The sequence below is a fragment of the Danio rerio genome, chromosome 11 (genome assembly GCF_052040795.2).
Source record: "Danio rerio strain M-AB ecotype USA chromosome 11, GRCz13ab, whole genome shotgun sequence".
NCBI lineage: Eukaryota > Metazoa > Chordata > Actinopteri > Cypriniformes > Danionidae > Danio > Danio rerio.
Window position 1 is genome coordinate 42,115,001 of NC_141031.1, and position 14,957 is coordinate 42,129,957.

Here is a 14,957-nt window from a genome sequence, read left to right on the forward strand (position 1 = left end):
CACGTGTGCATCTCCACCATCTTGCGACACTGTTTGCATTTGACGTAGCAGCACCAGTGGAACTTGCAGCTGCAGCGGTCCACCACCTCCACCTCCTCCGTGTGGAAACCGCGACCGCAGCACATCAGCTCGCAGCCGTCGATGGCCTTGGAGGTCTTGTTGCAGAATCGGCCCGCCGTGCCCATTATACCGGGCGTTCTGGGGTCATGCTCGCAGAAGTCTGGACTCGGGTCCAGGTAGACCAGATCTTCGTCTGTGTGCGGCTTGAATTGTGAGTTTCGGGGCACCAGGACTTTGGTGGTGCCCACTTTGCGCAGCTCCACTTCTGTGGCACCGTCGAATTTCTCCTTTATGACGTTGCCCACTTTGCGGAAAGGCGGCATCGCTTTCCAGCAGGTCTTGACTTCGCAGGAGCCTGAAACGCCGTGGCATTTGCACTCCACTCTCATGTGGTTGAGAATCGCCTGAGAGAGGGAAAACAAAAAGATGTTTAGTACCATAAGAGTTTACACTCTAAAAAAGGTTCTTTGGGCTTTTAATTGGTTTGTAATCATTGGAAGACCAATTTAAGAGTGTTTTCACACCTAGACCTTTGTTTGAGAAACTGGTGTGTTTGCCCTGTTACCTCAGTTTGTTTGGGCATATGTGAAACCTGCAGTCGTACTCTGATCATCACCAAAACAATCAGTCTGAGGGACATCTTGGAATGACGTGGTCTCGGCTTGGTAGAAACGAACTTAAGAGCGGATCGGTTGTAGCGAGAAAACAATATAATCCTATGAACTAACAAACCAGGCTATATCACAGTGTATTATGGATGTGCCATAGGCATATGTTTGGCTATAAGAAGAGGGAATAATGAGTAGGGTGAATGTCATTCCTACCGGTTGAAGTGGATTTTATTTTGAATACGAAAGTGAAAGCACTCTGTCTAATTTACAGTATATATCAACTTTTTGGTTAACTCAGCTTCTGATATAGAACTGATACATATTTTACAACCCTTGACAATTGAAATGAGGCTATGTATGCGAAATTCGCATACATATGGGTACTCCGACAGTCCGAAAACGTACACTATACATGAATTAAATAAGCTAAATCAGCCGTAGTGTATGTGTGTGAATGCAAGAGTGTATGGGCGTTTCCCAGTGTTGGGTTGTGGTTGGAAGGGCATTCGCTGCGTAAAATAATCTGGATAAGTTGGCGGTTCATTCCGCTGTGGCAACCCCTGATTAATAAGGGGACTAAGCGGAAAATAAAATAAATGGATGAATGAAGCTGAGCAGAACCAATGTGAGGAGAGTTTACTGGCATGTGACTTGTTTTAGCTCTTTTGGTCCGTTTAGAAACTTTGCCATGAACCGCACCAAGAACAAAAATAAACATTGTAACAATTTTAATCCCTGTTTTGGAACAAAACAATTAATCTACAGGTGTGAAAGCACACTAAGTGATATATAGAACCTGTAATGGTGTCCAGTAGTTCTTTGGGTGGTTAAAAGAACATTTAACTTTTATGGAAATAGACAAATTTACAAATACCTCTCCTGAGGAGCACATTTAGCTTAGCATAAATCCCGAATCAGTTACATCTGTCTTAAATAAAAACAAAAACAAACAAAAGACTTTCAATAATTTTCCTTTTTAAAACTTGACTCTTCTAGAATGATGTTATAAAGCACCTGAAAATAGTCCCCAGCCAGATAACAGTGATGCGTAATACCATTGCGCCTGCTGCAGCCATAGTACGGCAGCAAAGTTAATTATTTAATAGGCCAGAAAGAGAGGTTACTTTTCTGTCTGTCTTAGTGCACAATGTAGAAGAGAAGTCAAGCTTAAAATAGGAAAATTACGATACTTTTTTTTTTTTTTTTTGGATCAAGATGCAAACAGTCTAATCTGATACAATTATCTATGCTAAGCTAAGGTAAAACTGTTCCCGCCAGACACACAGATCAACTGAATGGATTCAAATAGGGTAAAACCAACACAATCTTATGGCAAGGCGTAACTTTTTGATTTAGTGGCTAATTTGTATGAATTTGTGCGATCTAATTCGTACAATTTAGTATGATTTGCTCATCCCCCAATGACTGTTGGGTTTGGGGGTGGGGTTGGATGCCACGCCTCTTTTTAAAACTCATACAATTTTGGTCCGTTTGTTGAATTTAAGTGCATCTACATGCCAATTAATTCTCATTAGATTATAAGTAGACTGTTAGGTTGGGGTTAGGGTTAGTGTAAGTTGACATATACTTGCAAAGTTTCTTAGAGTCAGTTAAATGTCTGTTGAAGGAGCAGTATCAACAGATATTAAGCAGACAGTTTACTAACACTCAAATGGACCATCAAAATAAAGTGTTACCCAAATTTTGAAAAACATTTTTGGTTCACTTCAAGTCAAATGTTGACTACTGTAAATATTGCTTTACAGCACTTTAACCACTCTCCAAAAACACAGGAGGACAATTACAGGTTCTTGTTGCACTTAAAGTGATTAAAGCAGCTCAGTTTAGCACCACTTTTTTTTCTTCTTTTTTTAAAGAGTTTAGTAACAGATATGTTTGCAATGTTTCTTACTTTTCTTCCTGCTTCATTGTTATGAAGGTTCATTAGGGCTCTGTTGGATGACTGTCCTTTACTCCGTTCCCTGATGTCCACGAAGGATTGGGAGAAAGCAACCCCATATGCAATGTTATCTGAGCATCCTGACCACTGGAAACCTGGTGAGATAAAGACGGTGAAGGATGAAGATGTGTTTGAAACTATTGGTTTGGCACGGATTGGCAAATTCAGTGTTCATTTCCAAGTTAGTGACAATAAATTCTTGACTCGCTTATTACTCTGTTTGAAAATATTGCTATCAATAAGTCATTTAAACATATGCTTTTATATTAGTTTGAATTATGGTAGTTAAACATTATTTTTTAGATTTAATGGTCATTTTTTAACTTTTTAAAGTTAGTAAAAAGTCATTTTCTTTTGTGTTTCCTTTGTGTTTAAACATGCGAATGCTGAATAATTTTTGTCAGATTATATTTTTCGGTGAACGTACCCTGTAAAGCAGAAAATATCTATAAGAAGAACTAAATATGAAAAGAATCAGAAGCCTTTTATTAAAGTGTAGTAATTTTAGAATATAAAATAGTCTGCCTGCCTTTTTTTCTAGGTAGATAGGGCATCATTTTGAACGATTATTATTTTAAATATCAGTCATTATAACTGTTGTACAAATGAAGCGCACAAACCTTCTGGACTGACTCCGTGAACATTACGGTCACATCCACACTTGTCCAGCTCTCCACTGCTGCAGGCTCTGGTCACTGCAAATGCTACGCTAGCTGCGGATATGGCATATACAAATGCAGCTTCCCTCGTACCTGTGACAGAAATACATCACCGTTAAACTTCCACAGGGCAGAGATGGCTAATATCTATTTCAAGGGGTCCTATTGTGCGACTCCTGGGTTTTTCACAATTTAAATTTAAAACCTAAACCCAACGAATACCTTAACTATTAATAAACAGCTCATTAGTAGTTTATTAAGCTGATAGTGTTCATTAATGGTGTGTTAATACCAGCCTGATCTCACGAGAAAACGTAAGTATTTTACGTTTTGCCAGTTTAGTGGCTAATTCGTATGAATTCGTACGATTTCAGTCGTACAAATTGATACGATTTTAAAAAGGAGGTGTGGCACCTAACCCCACCCCTAACCCCAACCGTCATTGGGGGATAAGCAAATCGTACTAAATTGTACAAATTAGATCGTACGAATTCATATGAATTAGCCACCAAATGAAAAAGTTTTCACGAATTGCCGTGAGATTGTGTTGGTTGATACCATCAATTGTGACCTAAACTAAAATGTAACTTAATATATGTGTCTCTAAATGCAAATGAGCTGCTGGTTCCATTACTCTGGCCATTTCAATTACTCTGGCCACAATAACCCAAAAAACTGCATGCATTTTAAAATCTAGTCTGTTTAAACTGCTTTTTTATGAGCACACAGATGCGAAAATCACACCAGTTCAGTTTGTCAGGGCATCAAGTAAGTATTAAATGAAGTGGTTTAGTTTAGGTCACAATTCATGCTATTAACGCACCGTTTACTAACACTACTAGATTAATAAACTACTAATTAGCTGTTTTATAATAGTTAGTAAGGTGTTGGGTTTAGGGTTTGAGTAGGATTAGGGATGCAGAATAAGATCATACATTATAACTACTAATGAACAGTTCATATCTTAATAAAAGGCGGGTAATAAGCCAGTAGTTAACAGCATGAATTGTGACCTAAACCAAGTTCTTTTTCACATCAGCTGTCAAATTTACAAAAGGCTGTCAAAAGTGTGCAGAAACACATGACATTGATTGTTTGTGCATGTATTCAGTCAAGGAAGAAATTACAGGTGTGTCAGTATTGGGGATGTGAACGACACTTTTTCCTAGCCGACACTTTCTTTTTCATGCTCAAACAGCAATATTATACTGAAAGAAAAAATTTAATTCACAAGCAAAATTCAAGTTAATTCTATTGTCTTATTTAAAGTACAATTAACTTGTCATTATCATATAAACTGTACTTAATGTTTAAACTAACACTCCTGAATAAAGTAAGTAAAAGTTAATTGATTTATTTAATATTATATTTCAAGAGTTCACACGTAGATGTGCTTAGCATTAATAGCAGGTTTGGCATGTTGTCCCGGGAGAGAACCCTGAGCTTGGAGATACTTGAGCCCAAGGCTCCCGCCCATTCAATAAGCAAATAAGGGGGGTCTGAGATCAGGTAGGTCTCGAGAGCTCCCATTAGAAAAGAGAGGAAAAGGAGGAGATGGGGTGGAAGGGGGGATAAGGCAGTATAGGGTAAAATCTGTCTATTTATTGTTAGCTTGGATCGATCTGATTGGATTGTTACTGATTACGGATGAGAATCCAGCCATGCTCAATTTTATCACGTGCTCCTCTCGAAATTAGTTTATAAAACTTCACTTACATTTATTTAAAATAATCAAGTTGTCAACTTGTTTTTTGGAGAAGGAACTCTGCTTTTAGAAATCTTATTAGCTGTAAATTAGTACACTTAGCATAACTTGATGAATTAAGACACACATTTTCACCGACTTGAAATGTTTTATTTCACTTTATTTTAAGAAAATTTAACTCAAGAGCAAGTTCTCAGAGCTCGTGTGAGCACATGCTCTCTGAGTGAAGTGTCAAATATTGAGACTGATAATAAAAAGACCCAAAGCATGAAGGCTACTGTTCTGCAAGGTGGCAACCTTAAAACTAAAATAAATAAATAAATAAATAAACTCTTCTTAATCTTCAAACTAATGATGGTTAAACTCTAACAAGTCTTTCTCTCAAATTTAAACACAGATTGCTTTTATTTTCAGAATATTCACCTTTTAATTCAATCCCATGCAAAGCATGCTGGGAACTACACATCCATTACTACATATCCATTATTTAATAAAAAAAATAAAGATTGCAGTATAGCACACGTGGACTGTATTATATATATATATATATATATATATATATATATATATATATATATATATATATATATATATATATATATATATATGGAAGTTTTTTCTAACAAAAATTTTAATGAAAATTCAAATGCCTAAAAAGATCAATTAAATGATCAAATAATAAATCAAAATGCATTCTCATTGCTATCAAATGTATTTGATATTTAATTTTCTCGAACAATTCAGTAAAATCCTGTAATAATTAAATGCTCAAACTATAATTCAAAAAGAGGAACCAGTTTCTGATTACACACACACAGCTGGAAGCTCATGATGGACTGATTACGAGGACTATAAAGACACCTCATTCACACAGACGCTTTGCTGAGTCTTGTTCTTTCCTGTAAAGCATTACAAAGCATTTTCCCTGTTTGTCCTGCCTTGTTTTGATCCTTGTCTTGTTTAACCTTATTGTTGTTTTGGTTCCTGTCCTGTTTCTAATTCTACTAACCTTGTGTGACCACTTTCCCAAACACAGGAACGCTCTCCAGCGTGGAGCAGTTCCATCGGCGGTTGCGGAACTGATACTGGCACTCGTCGATGGCGAGCTGAGCTCCTCTGCGCACCGCATCCATCACCTCCACATTACGTTTACAGATCTGAACCTGCCTCTGGATGAGTCCTCGCAGCTTCTCACACGTCTCCTCATCAGAGATGCTCCCCACCGACGACAGCTTGGCCAGGTATCTGAGGACAAACACGACATAGACTATCATTAAGAGGCTTTTGGGGAACACTTTAGAATAATTGTCTATTAGTTATGGGGCACCTATTTTACCCCTTTTACAAGATTTAAGGTAAGTCTTTTGTGCCTCCAGAATGTGTATGTAAAGTTTTAGCTCAAAACACCCATCAGATTATTTATTAAATCTTTATGAATATTGGAATTTTCAGCTCTGACCACATCATAGCTGTTTTTGTTGCCTGTGCCTTTAATGCAAATGTGAGTGTCCGTTAAGATTTGGCTGCATCAGATAAACAGCACAGTGACAAACATGAAGGAAGCAAATTTCACATAACATTTGTGAGAAATACTACAATAAGAACTTTACCAATGATTATTTGATGTATTTGTTGTGGAGTTAATTCAAGCCTTTCTGCAATGATAAGTCGCACACAATGTCGTTACAACCCCCGATAGAAATAAAGTGGGCTTCCCCAAAGGCAACAGTATAGTTCAAACACTTAGCCCTTTTATTAATCCCGGGTCGCCACAGTGGAATGAACCACCAACTTATCCAGCATATGTTTTACATAGCGGATGCCCTTCCAACTACAACCCATCACTTGAGAAATATCCATACATACTCATTCAAACACATACACTACGGACAATTTAGCCTACCCAATACAACTATTACCACATGTTTTTGGACTTGTGGGGGAAACCGGAGCACCCGGAGGAAACCCACGCCAACACGGGGAGAACATGCATCTCCACACAGAAATGCCAACTGACCCAGCCAGGGCTTGAATCAGCGACCTTCTTGCTTAGAGGCAATTGTGCTACACACTGTGCCACCGTGCTGCCCCTATTCCTATCCATTCTATTCTATTCCACTATATGCTGTATCATTCTATTCTATTTTATTTTATTCTATTCTATTTTATTCTATTCTTTTCTATTCTATGCTGTATAATTCTATTCTATTCCATTATATGCTGTATCATTCTATTCTATTCTATTCTATTCCATTCTATGCTGTATCATTCTATTCTATTCCAATATATTCTATTCTTTTCTATTCTATTCTATTCTTTTCTATTTTATTCTATGCTGTATAATTCTATTCTATTCCATTATATGCTGTATCATTCTATTCTATTCTATTCTATTCCATTCTATGCTGTATCATTCTATTCTATTCCAATATATTCTTTTCTTTTCTATTCTATTCTATTCTATGCTGTATAATTCTATTCTATTCCACTATATGCTGTATCATTCTATTCTATTCTATTCTATTCTATTCTATTCTATTCTATTCTATTCTATGCTGTATCATTCTATTCTATTATCTTCCAATATATGCTGTCTCATTCTATTCTATGCTGTATCATTCTATTCTATTCCAATTTGTTCTATTTTTTTCTATTCTATTCTATTCTATTCTATTCTATTCTATTCTATTCTATGCTGTATCATTCTATTCTCTTCCAATATATGCTGTATCATTCTATTCTATTCTATTCTATGCTGTATCATTCTATTCTATTATATTTCACTATATGCTGTATCATTCTTTTCTTTTCTATTCCATTATATGCTGTATCATTCTATCATTCTATTCTTCCATTCTTTATTTCATTATAATTCTTTCACAACTCTCTCTCTCTCTCTCTCTCTCTCTCTCTTTCTCTCTCTCTCCACCCTCTCTCTCTCTCTCTCTCTCTCTCTCTTTCTCATTTTTTTGATTAAACACACTAATTGGGTTGTTATGGTTTCCATTAACCTTAACCCTGACCTATACATCGCTCTTCTAATTCAGTGACCCACCATGGGTTTCTCATCGGCCCTATAGCACAATAAACAGCTGTAACAAAAACAGTATGGTCTTGCTGTGTGCTCGGCAGATGAGGTAATGCTGATGTTAAAAGAGGTGGATAGGAACTATCTTCACCCATCACCTCCAGGGCCACGAGGTCGGGGCAACACCATCACTTTAAAGAGCTCCATCTCTTCAAGCCACCTTATAAAAATAGTCCTATACTACAACACGGCGCTCAGGTTTTCATCCGAACACACCGAGCTTGCTCTCATTATCATCAAGAACGGTTATAGATCAAAGTTGTGGATGTTTAAGTTCTGCGCTGATGCATTTCGGGAGTTGCGTGCAGGTGATGTTTGCAAAGGCGTCACGCATGGTTGTTTTGCCTTTATTTGTTTCTAAGGATCTTTTGGTGTGGTGATGACTAATTGGAAAGCAGGCCCAAATGTAAAGTCCCAAGAGTGGCTTTAAAGGTGCAGTTGTGTAAATATTCAAGGTTGCCAGATCTTGCGGTTGATTGATTCGGATTGTAGCTCAAGGGTTATCATCAAAATCAGCACAGATCACGAAATGCTCATCATGTAATTGCGAGTAAATATACTTCAGAATGAGGGTTGTTTGTGCAGCAGTGCCACAGAAGAGACCTTTCGACTTAAAAGAAGCACAATATATTGTCAATATTGCAACATGTGCATCCGTAGTAGTCATGATATATGCAACGTTGAGCTTGGAATATAGTTGATTATATAGTTAATTATAGTTAATGAAGAAGAGTGTAATTATAATCGGGTGAAAGTTTATTATCTGAATGTGTTTTTAACCCCTTAACTGTTGCCCAAACTTTTTGAACATAGGTGTAACGGATGATGCTGGACAACAGACATGCAAATCCACATGCAGTTTATTAAAAAGAGAAGTCATGCAGGCAATGGTCAAAAACAGGAGCAAACTGTAGCATGAAGATAATCCAAAATACGTGGTTGAAAAACAGGCAAATGGTCAGGCTGGGCGGCAAAGAATCAAAATGTTAAACAAGACACGGATCAAAACACTGCAAGTCAAACAGGAAAAATACTTTATGTTCGCTAGGTGAAAACAAGACTCAGCAATGTATGTGTGTGACAGGTGAATATAAAGTCCAGGATAAGCAGGCAATTATGAGTTACAAGCTGTGTGTGCAGTCAGGGGGAAACGGGAACTGGTGTGTGTGAAGTGCATGATGGTATTTGTAGTCCAGTTCAGTGACAAATGTGTAGTTCTCCAGTGAGTATTAGATCACTGGTGAGCGTTACAATAGGCATGAAAATGTCATGTTCAACTAAAATGATTTCTGACCCTCATTGTTTGGTACATCGATTTAAGCTTTGTCACATTTTTAAAAAGACCGATGTCATATTGTAGCTGAAGTGAAAAAGTTAAATAAAAAGATAACGTGTGCCTTTGTTTTGAAGATAATTAAACAATACATTTATATCTTATTATAACACATAAAATATGTAATTTGCAAAACCTGTTTTAGCCAAAAACCTATAGTAAATCTAAGCTAAATATCTGAAGACATTCTGAATTTTAGGTTGATATCTCTAAAAAAGAGCTTCCAGTAAGATTTAGTTTGGCTGCAGTACCGAACATGACCACCAGTTTCCATTGGTAAGCATACAAGGGCGCCCCCTATGTTTTAATTAATATGAACTGAATTTTTTTCCATACCTTTGACTATAGTTGTAAAATAGACATACAATTCTAAAGTGGTATGTGCAGTTTGCTGGGGTTTTATTTATATTTAGCTTCTAAAAGCATTTTCAAATGTGGATTGCTGTAGCAAAGCAATGTTTTAAAACTCTGAGTATCCTTGTTGCAATTGAAAAAATAATAATGTTGTTGTACATACTGAAGGGGTAGTTTAAATTGCTATAAAAATACTATAATTTAATAAAAGGCATAATGAAAATAATTATTATGTCCCGATTAATTGTTGCTGAACCAAAAGTAAGCGTAAGACTAACAGCACTAGCAGAATGCAGTTTGGGTAGCTTTATTGACTTTACTAGCATTTTTTCTTCTTGATATCTTTCTTTTTTTTAAAAAACAGAGGGGTAATGTACATATTCACATGTACTGTAACATGTTCAATTCATCCAGCTGTAAAGTTTTACTAATGCGCCTTTTTTATACAATTCTTAATATGCATATCAGGAAAATCTATTAATGAGACTATTTGAATCAAATATTAGCAAAATGATCATATTTACATCACCACCTTAACGTGTAAGCCACGAAGATATGTTTGTACAGCAAAATATAGGCGGTATAAAACTGAATATAATCAAATGACCCTTGAATAGTTTCAAAAATAGAGCTTTAGTAAAAACAGAGCGGATTTGCGGATACATATTTCAAAGTTTAAATCAGCCCCAGAAAATAATCTGCATGTGCGTTACTTTCGACCGCACGCTGGGAGAAACCGAAAGTAACCTGAATATATAGTACAGTACTTCAAATGTCCAGTAGGTGGATTATGATTCACTACCTTACAAATTCAATTATGAGAAACTATTTCCAAATAGAGCTATTTAAGTCATCTGGTGAAATTGTGTTCATATCACAAATGCAGCAAATTTAATCACAAAAAAACAACACATCGCTATGTCAGATTTTTCCAATATGGAGCAGCCCTAGTCCATATAAATACTGTACAGATACATGAAAATGAAGCGATATATTATGCATGTCAGGCCAATAGTTGCCAGTGTCACTTATTGTTATTGTAAATCATCCTTGAGCACCGAAAAAGTCAGTATATAAAATAACTAGCTCTCCTTTGACTTAGTCCATGATTTATCAGGGATTTCTAAAGCGGAATGAACCTCCAATTACTCTTATAAATGTTGTATGCAAGTGGATGCCCTTCCAGCTGCAACCCAGTACTGGGAAACACCTATATACTCTTACATTCACACACAGACACACACACACACACATACACTTCAACCAATTTAGTTTATTCAATTCACCTATTGCGCATGTCTTTGGACTATGGGGGAGCACCCGGAGGAAACCCACATGCAAACTCTAAACAGAAACACCAACTGGCCCAGCCGGGACTTGAACCAGGGACCTTCTTGCTGTGAGGCGACAGTGCTAACCACTAAGCCACTGAAAAAAAAATCAATAACTTTTGTTTCTTAAAGTGTACAATATAGTCTTGAGGTCTGTTTCATTCCAGAGCTCGTCTTAACAAGTTAAAAACAGCACATCTAGACCCCAGCGGCTGGCAGTGGAGCATCAACCGCTCTCGGCTGTTGACATGAGCTGATTTTGAAGGCCAAGACTGGGGCAGATAAGAAACAAACACCTCCTTGTCCACCAGACCATCATCTCTGTTCTCAGGAGCTTTGATAACACACTTGTGTCCAGCCAGAAGACCAGCCATGACATCAGCATCCAGATGCACACAGACACACACGCATTAAGCTTGCAGGGTGTTTGAGTTTCTTTTATCATGTGTAGCATCTGTTGGCGATTGCATGTTCCTGCATGCATGTTTACAGCTTTTGTTTGTTTCAGCAGTAAATTAGCTCTGTGATCCTGACCTGATAATGAATCTGGCAGCCAAATGGCAGAGGAGGCCCATGCATTTGCAGTGATACGCGCTGGTATATAATACAGTGCTCAGCATGAATGAGTACACCCCCTTTTGAAAATAGATATTTTTATCCATTTCTCAGTGAATATAGACAACATATTTTGGTATATTTTAATCTTTTTTACATGACTGGATGGATGTACAATGTGCTTTCAAAAGTACAATCAGTTAAAGCAACTTTTAAAAACATTGGGGCATGGGTTATAGTCCAAAAGTGGACTACAAAATTAGATCATAAACAACAATAATGAAAGTAAATGAACTAATCATTTAACAAACAGTTGAATATGAATTAAGAAGAGAGGAGGGAAGGGAAGAAGAAACAAACGAAAGAAGGAAAGAAGAAATGAGGAATGAACGAAGGGACAAATAAGGGAACAAATGAAAGAACGAACGAACGAAGGAAAGGGGGAACAAAGTAAGGAAGGAAGGGACAAAGGAAAGCAGGCACAAATGAACAAAGGAAGGAATGAAACATTTACATTTACATTTAGTCATTTAGCAGACGCTTTTATCCAAAGCGACTTACAAATGAGGACAAGGAAGCAATTTACACAACTATAAGAGCAACAATGAATGAGTGCTATAGGCAAGTTTCAGGTCTGTAAAGTCTAAGAAGGAAAGTATTAGTAAAATTATTATTATTATTATTGTTTTTTTTTTTTTGAGTATAGTTAGTGGTATATCCAGAGAGGCAATTGCAGATTAGGAAGTGAAGTGGAGACTAAATAGTTGAGTTTTTAGTCGTTTTTTGAAAACAGCGAGTGACTCTGCCGTTCTGATGCAGTTAGGGAGTTCATTCCACCAACTGGGCAGATTGAACGCGAGCGTTCGGGAAAGTGATTTCTTCCCTCTTTGTAACCACGAGGCGACGTTCATTCACAGAACGCAAGTTTCTGGAGGGCCTATAAATCTGCAGAAGTGAGAACAGATAAGAAGGAGCAAAGCCAGAAGTCGCTTTTTAGGCAAACATCAGAGCTTTGAATTTGATGCGAGCAGCAACTGGCAGCCAGTGCAAACGGATGAGTAGCGGAGTGACATGTGCTCTTCTAGGTTCATTAATCAAAAAAGTGATTTATATTTTAAAAAGTTAATAAGAAAAAGTGAACAATATTTACCATTTGGCCATATAATACAACAAAAAAGAAAAAAAAATTATTGCAATTTAAAAGGTTAATAAAAAAGTTAATAATAACTTACATTATACAATATGGTAAAATAAAGTTGTAAAAATTTATTCGTTTTTCTTCGGCTTAGTCTCTGTTTCAGAGGCCACCACAGCTGAATGAACCGCCAACTACTCCAGTATATGTTTTACACAGCAGATTCCCTTCCAGCTGCAAGCCAGTACTGGGAAACACGCATACCCTACGGCCAAATTAGCTTACCCAATTCACCTATAGCGCATGTCTTTGGACTGTGGGGGAAACCGGAGCATCCAGAGGAAACCTACACCAACACGGGGAGAACATGCAAACTCAAACCAGCAACCTTCTTGCTGTGAGGTGACAGTGCTAACCACTGAGCCACCATGTCGCCCAATTATAAAAATATGTAAATAAATGTAAATAAAAAATACAATCTTACCAACTTCAAACTTTTAAAAGGTACCATTTATAATGCTGTTTTTTCACAAACAAATCATGTCTTTTTATCTATTGATCAAAAATTTATTCCATTTTAAGAAGTTAAAAACAGTTATTATTAATAATAACTTGCATTGTACAATAGAATACAATTAATAAAACTATTTTTGAATTGTAAAAATATCTAAATAAATGCAGACTTGGTGAGCATTAAATAAAAAACTTACCAACTTCAAGCTAGTAGAAGGTACCATTACAATGTCATATTCCCCCAAACAATCCATTTTTTCTATCAAAAAATTATTTGCGTTTTAATAAGTTAATAAGAAAAAGCTAATAATATCTAACATTTCACAATATAATACAATAAAAACAGCCATTTTTGGATTGTAAAAGTATGTAAATGCAGCCTTGGTGAGCAAAAGTCACCAACTTCAGTTCACACGATTGAATGGCAGTATACTGTACATTATTTAAGTCTGTTTATATAGACTTGTGAGTGGATATACAGTATATACAGCCTGGCATGGATGTTGCTGCCTTCTTTTTCTCTCTCATTTTCTTCCAAACTCTCAGGAACGGTACAGTTGCGTGCTAAGTCGCGCTGGGCTAAGCCATCTGGAGCCAACAGCGCTCCGAGGCCCGGGTTGAGTAACACAAACATGACACAAAAGGAAGACGGCACCCTGCTCCAGGTGAAATGCTCCCGCAAAAACCTCCCAGAAAGGTATCTCACAAAATCCCACAGTCCACTCGATTAGAGAGGACGGTTTTTAGGGAAAATAAAGCAGAAGAGAATGCTAGAAATTGGGGAGAAATGAAAACAAGATTCTCTCAAGGTCCCGGACAATCTCTTTCCCAGACAGACTGTTCTTCAGGAGGTTTTTTGTTTGTGAGACAATCTGATACCAGCGAGAGTCTTATGAGACCATCTGGCACTGATACAGCAGGGGAAATAAGTATTGAACACGTCACAATTTTTCTCAGAAAGCATATTTCTAAAGGTGCCGTTAACTTGAAATTTTCACCAAATGTTTGAAGCAATCAAAGAAATCAATATATGCAATGAAAACTAAACTAATTAGTTTACAAATTAAGTTATGTGTAACAACACAGAGAAAAAGAGTTGAACACATGAAGAAAGGGAGGTGCTGAAAGGCAGCGAAAGCCCAGACAGCAGCAGAAATCTCTCAATAGTTATTCAGCAACATCTGGCCTTCATCATTGTAAATTAATATTCGCTGCTTCAGTTCACATCTGCATTAGCAGGAGGATGAAGATGAAACCAAAGTGGACATTTCAGAAAGACAATGATCCAAAACACAGCCAAGGAAACTCTCAAATGCTTTCAGAGAAAGAAAATCAAGCTGTAGAATGGCCCAGCCAATCACCTGACTTGAATCCAATAGAAAATACAAATTAAAGATCAGATTTGATAGACGAGACCCACAGAACCATCAAGAGTTTCACACTCTTTTGAAGTCTGTGAAAAACTCACACCTGAGCAATTCATGTGACTTCATTCTCCATACGAGAGGCATCTTCATAGCCGTCAACTCTCCCATTTTTCTAGGGATTCTCCCGTATTTTACACTTCTATCCCGCTGTCATCCCGTAAAGGTATTTTCCCGAACTTCTCCCATATTTTCAGTCTTTCTTTGAATGGTGGCAAATAAACATTTA

At 37.0% G+C, this 14,957-nt stretch overlaps 2 protein-coding genes across 3 annotated transcripts in view; both read right to left on the bottom strand.

Moving 5' to 3' along the window:
• The window catches only part of LOC147841881 (uncharacterized), a 191,664-nt gene that overhangs the window by 53,633 nt on the left and 123,074 nt on the right, over positions 1-14,957 (bottom strand). The window lies entirely within an intron of this gene.
• Positions 1-14,957, bottom strand: part of wnt4 (wingless-type MMTV integration site family, member 4) — a 36,162-nt gene that overhangs the window by 846 nt on the left and 20,359 nt on the right. For both annotated transcript variants that reach the window (NM_001040387.1, XM_087271785.1), the window contains 4 exon segments: positions 1-464; positions 2,584-2,726; positions 3,252-3,383; positions 6,005-6,240. The exon segment at positions 1-464 is cut by the window's left edge and continues 846 nt beyond it. In NM_001040387.1, coding sequence (NP_001035477.1) covers positions 1-464; positions 2,584-2,726; positions 3,252-3,383; positions 6,005-6,240 — 975 coding nt within the window.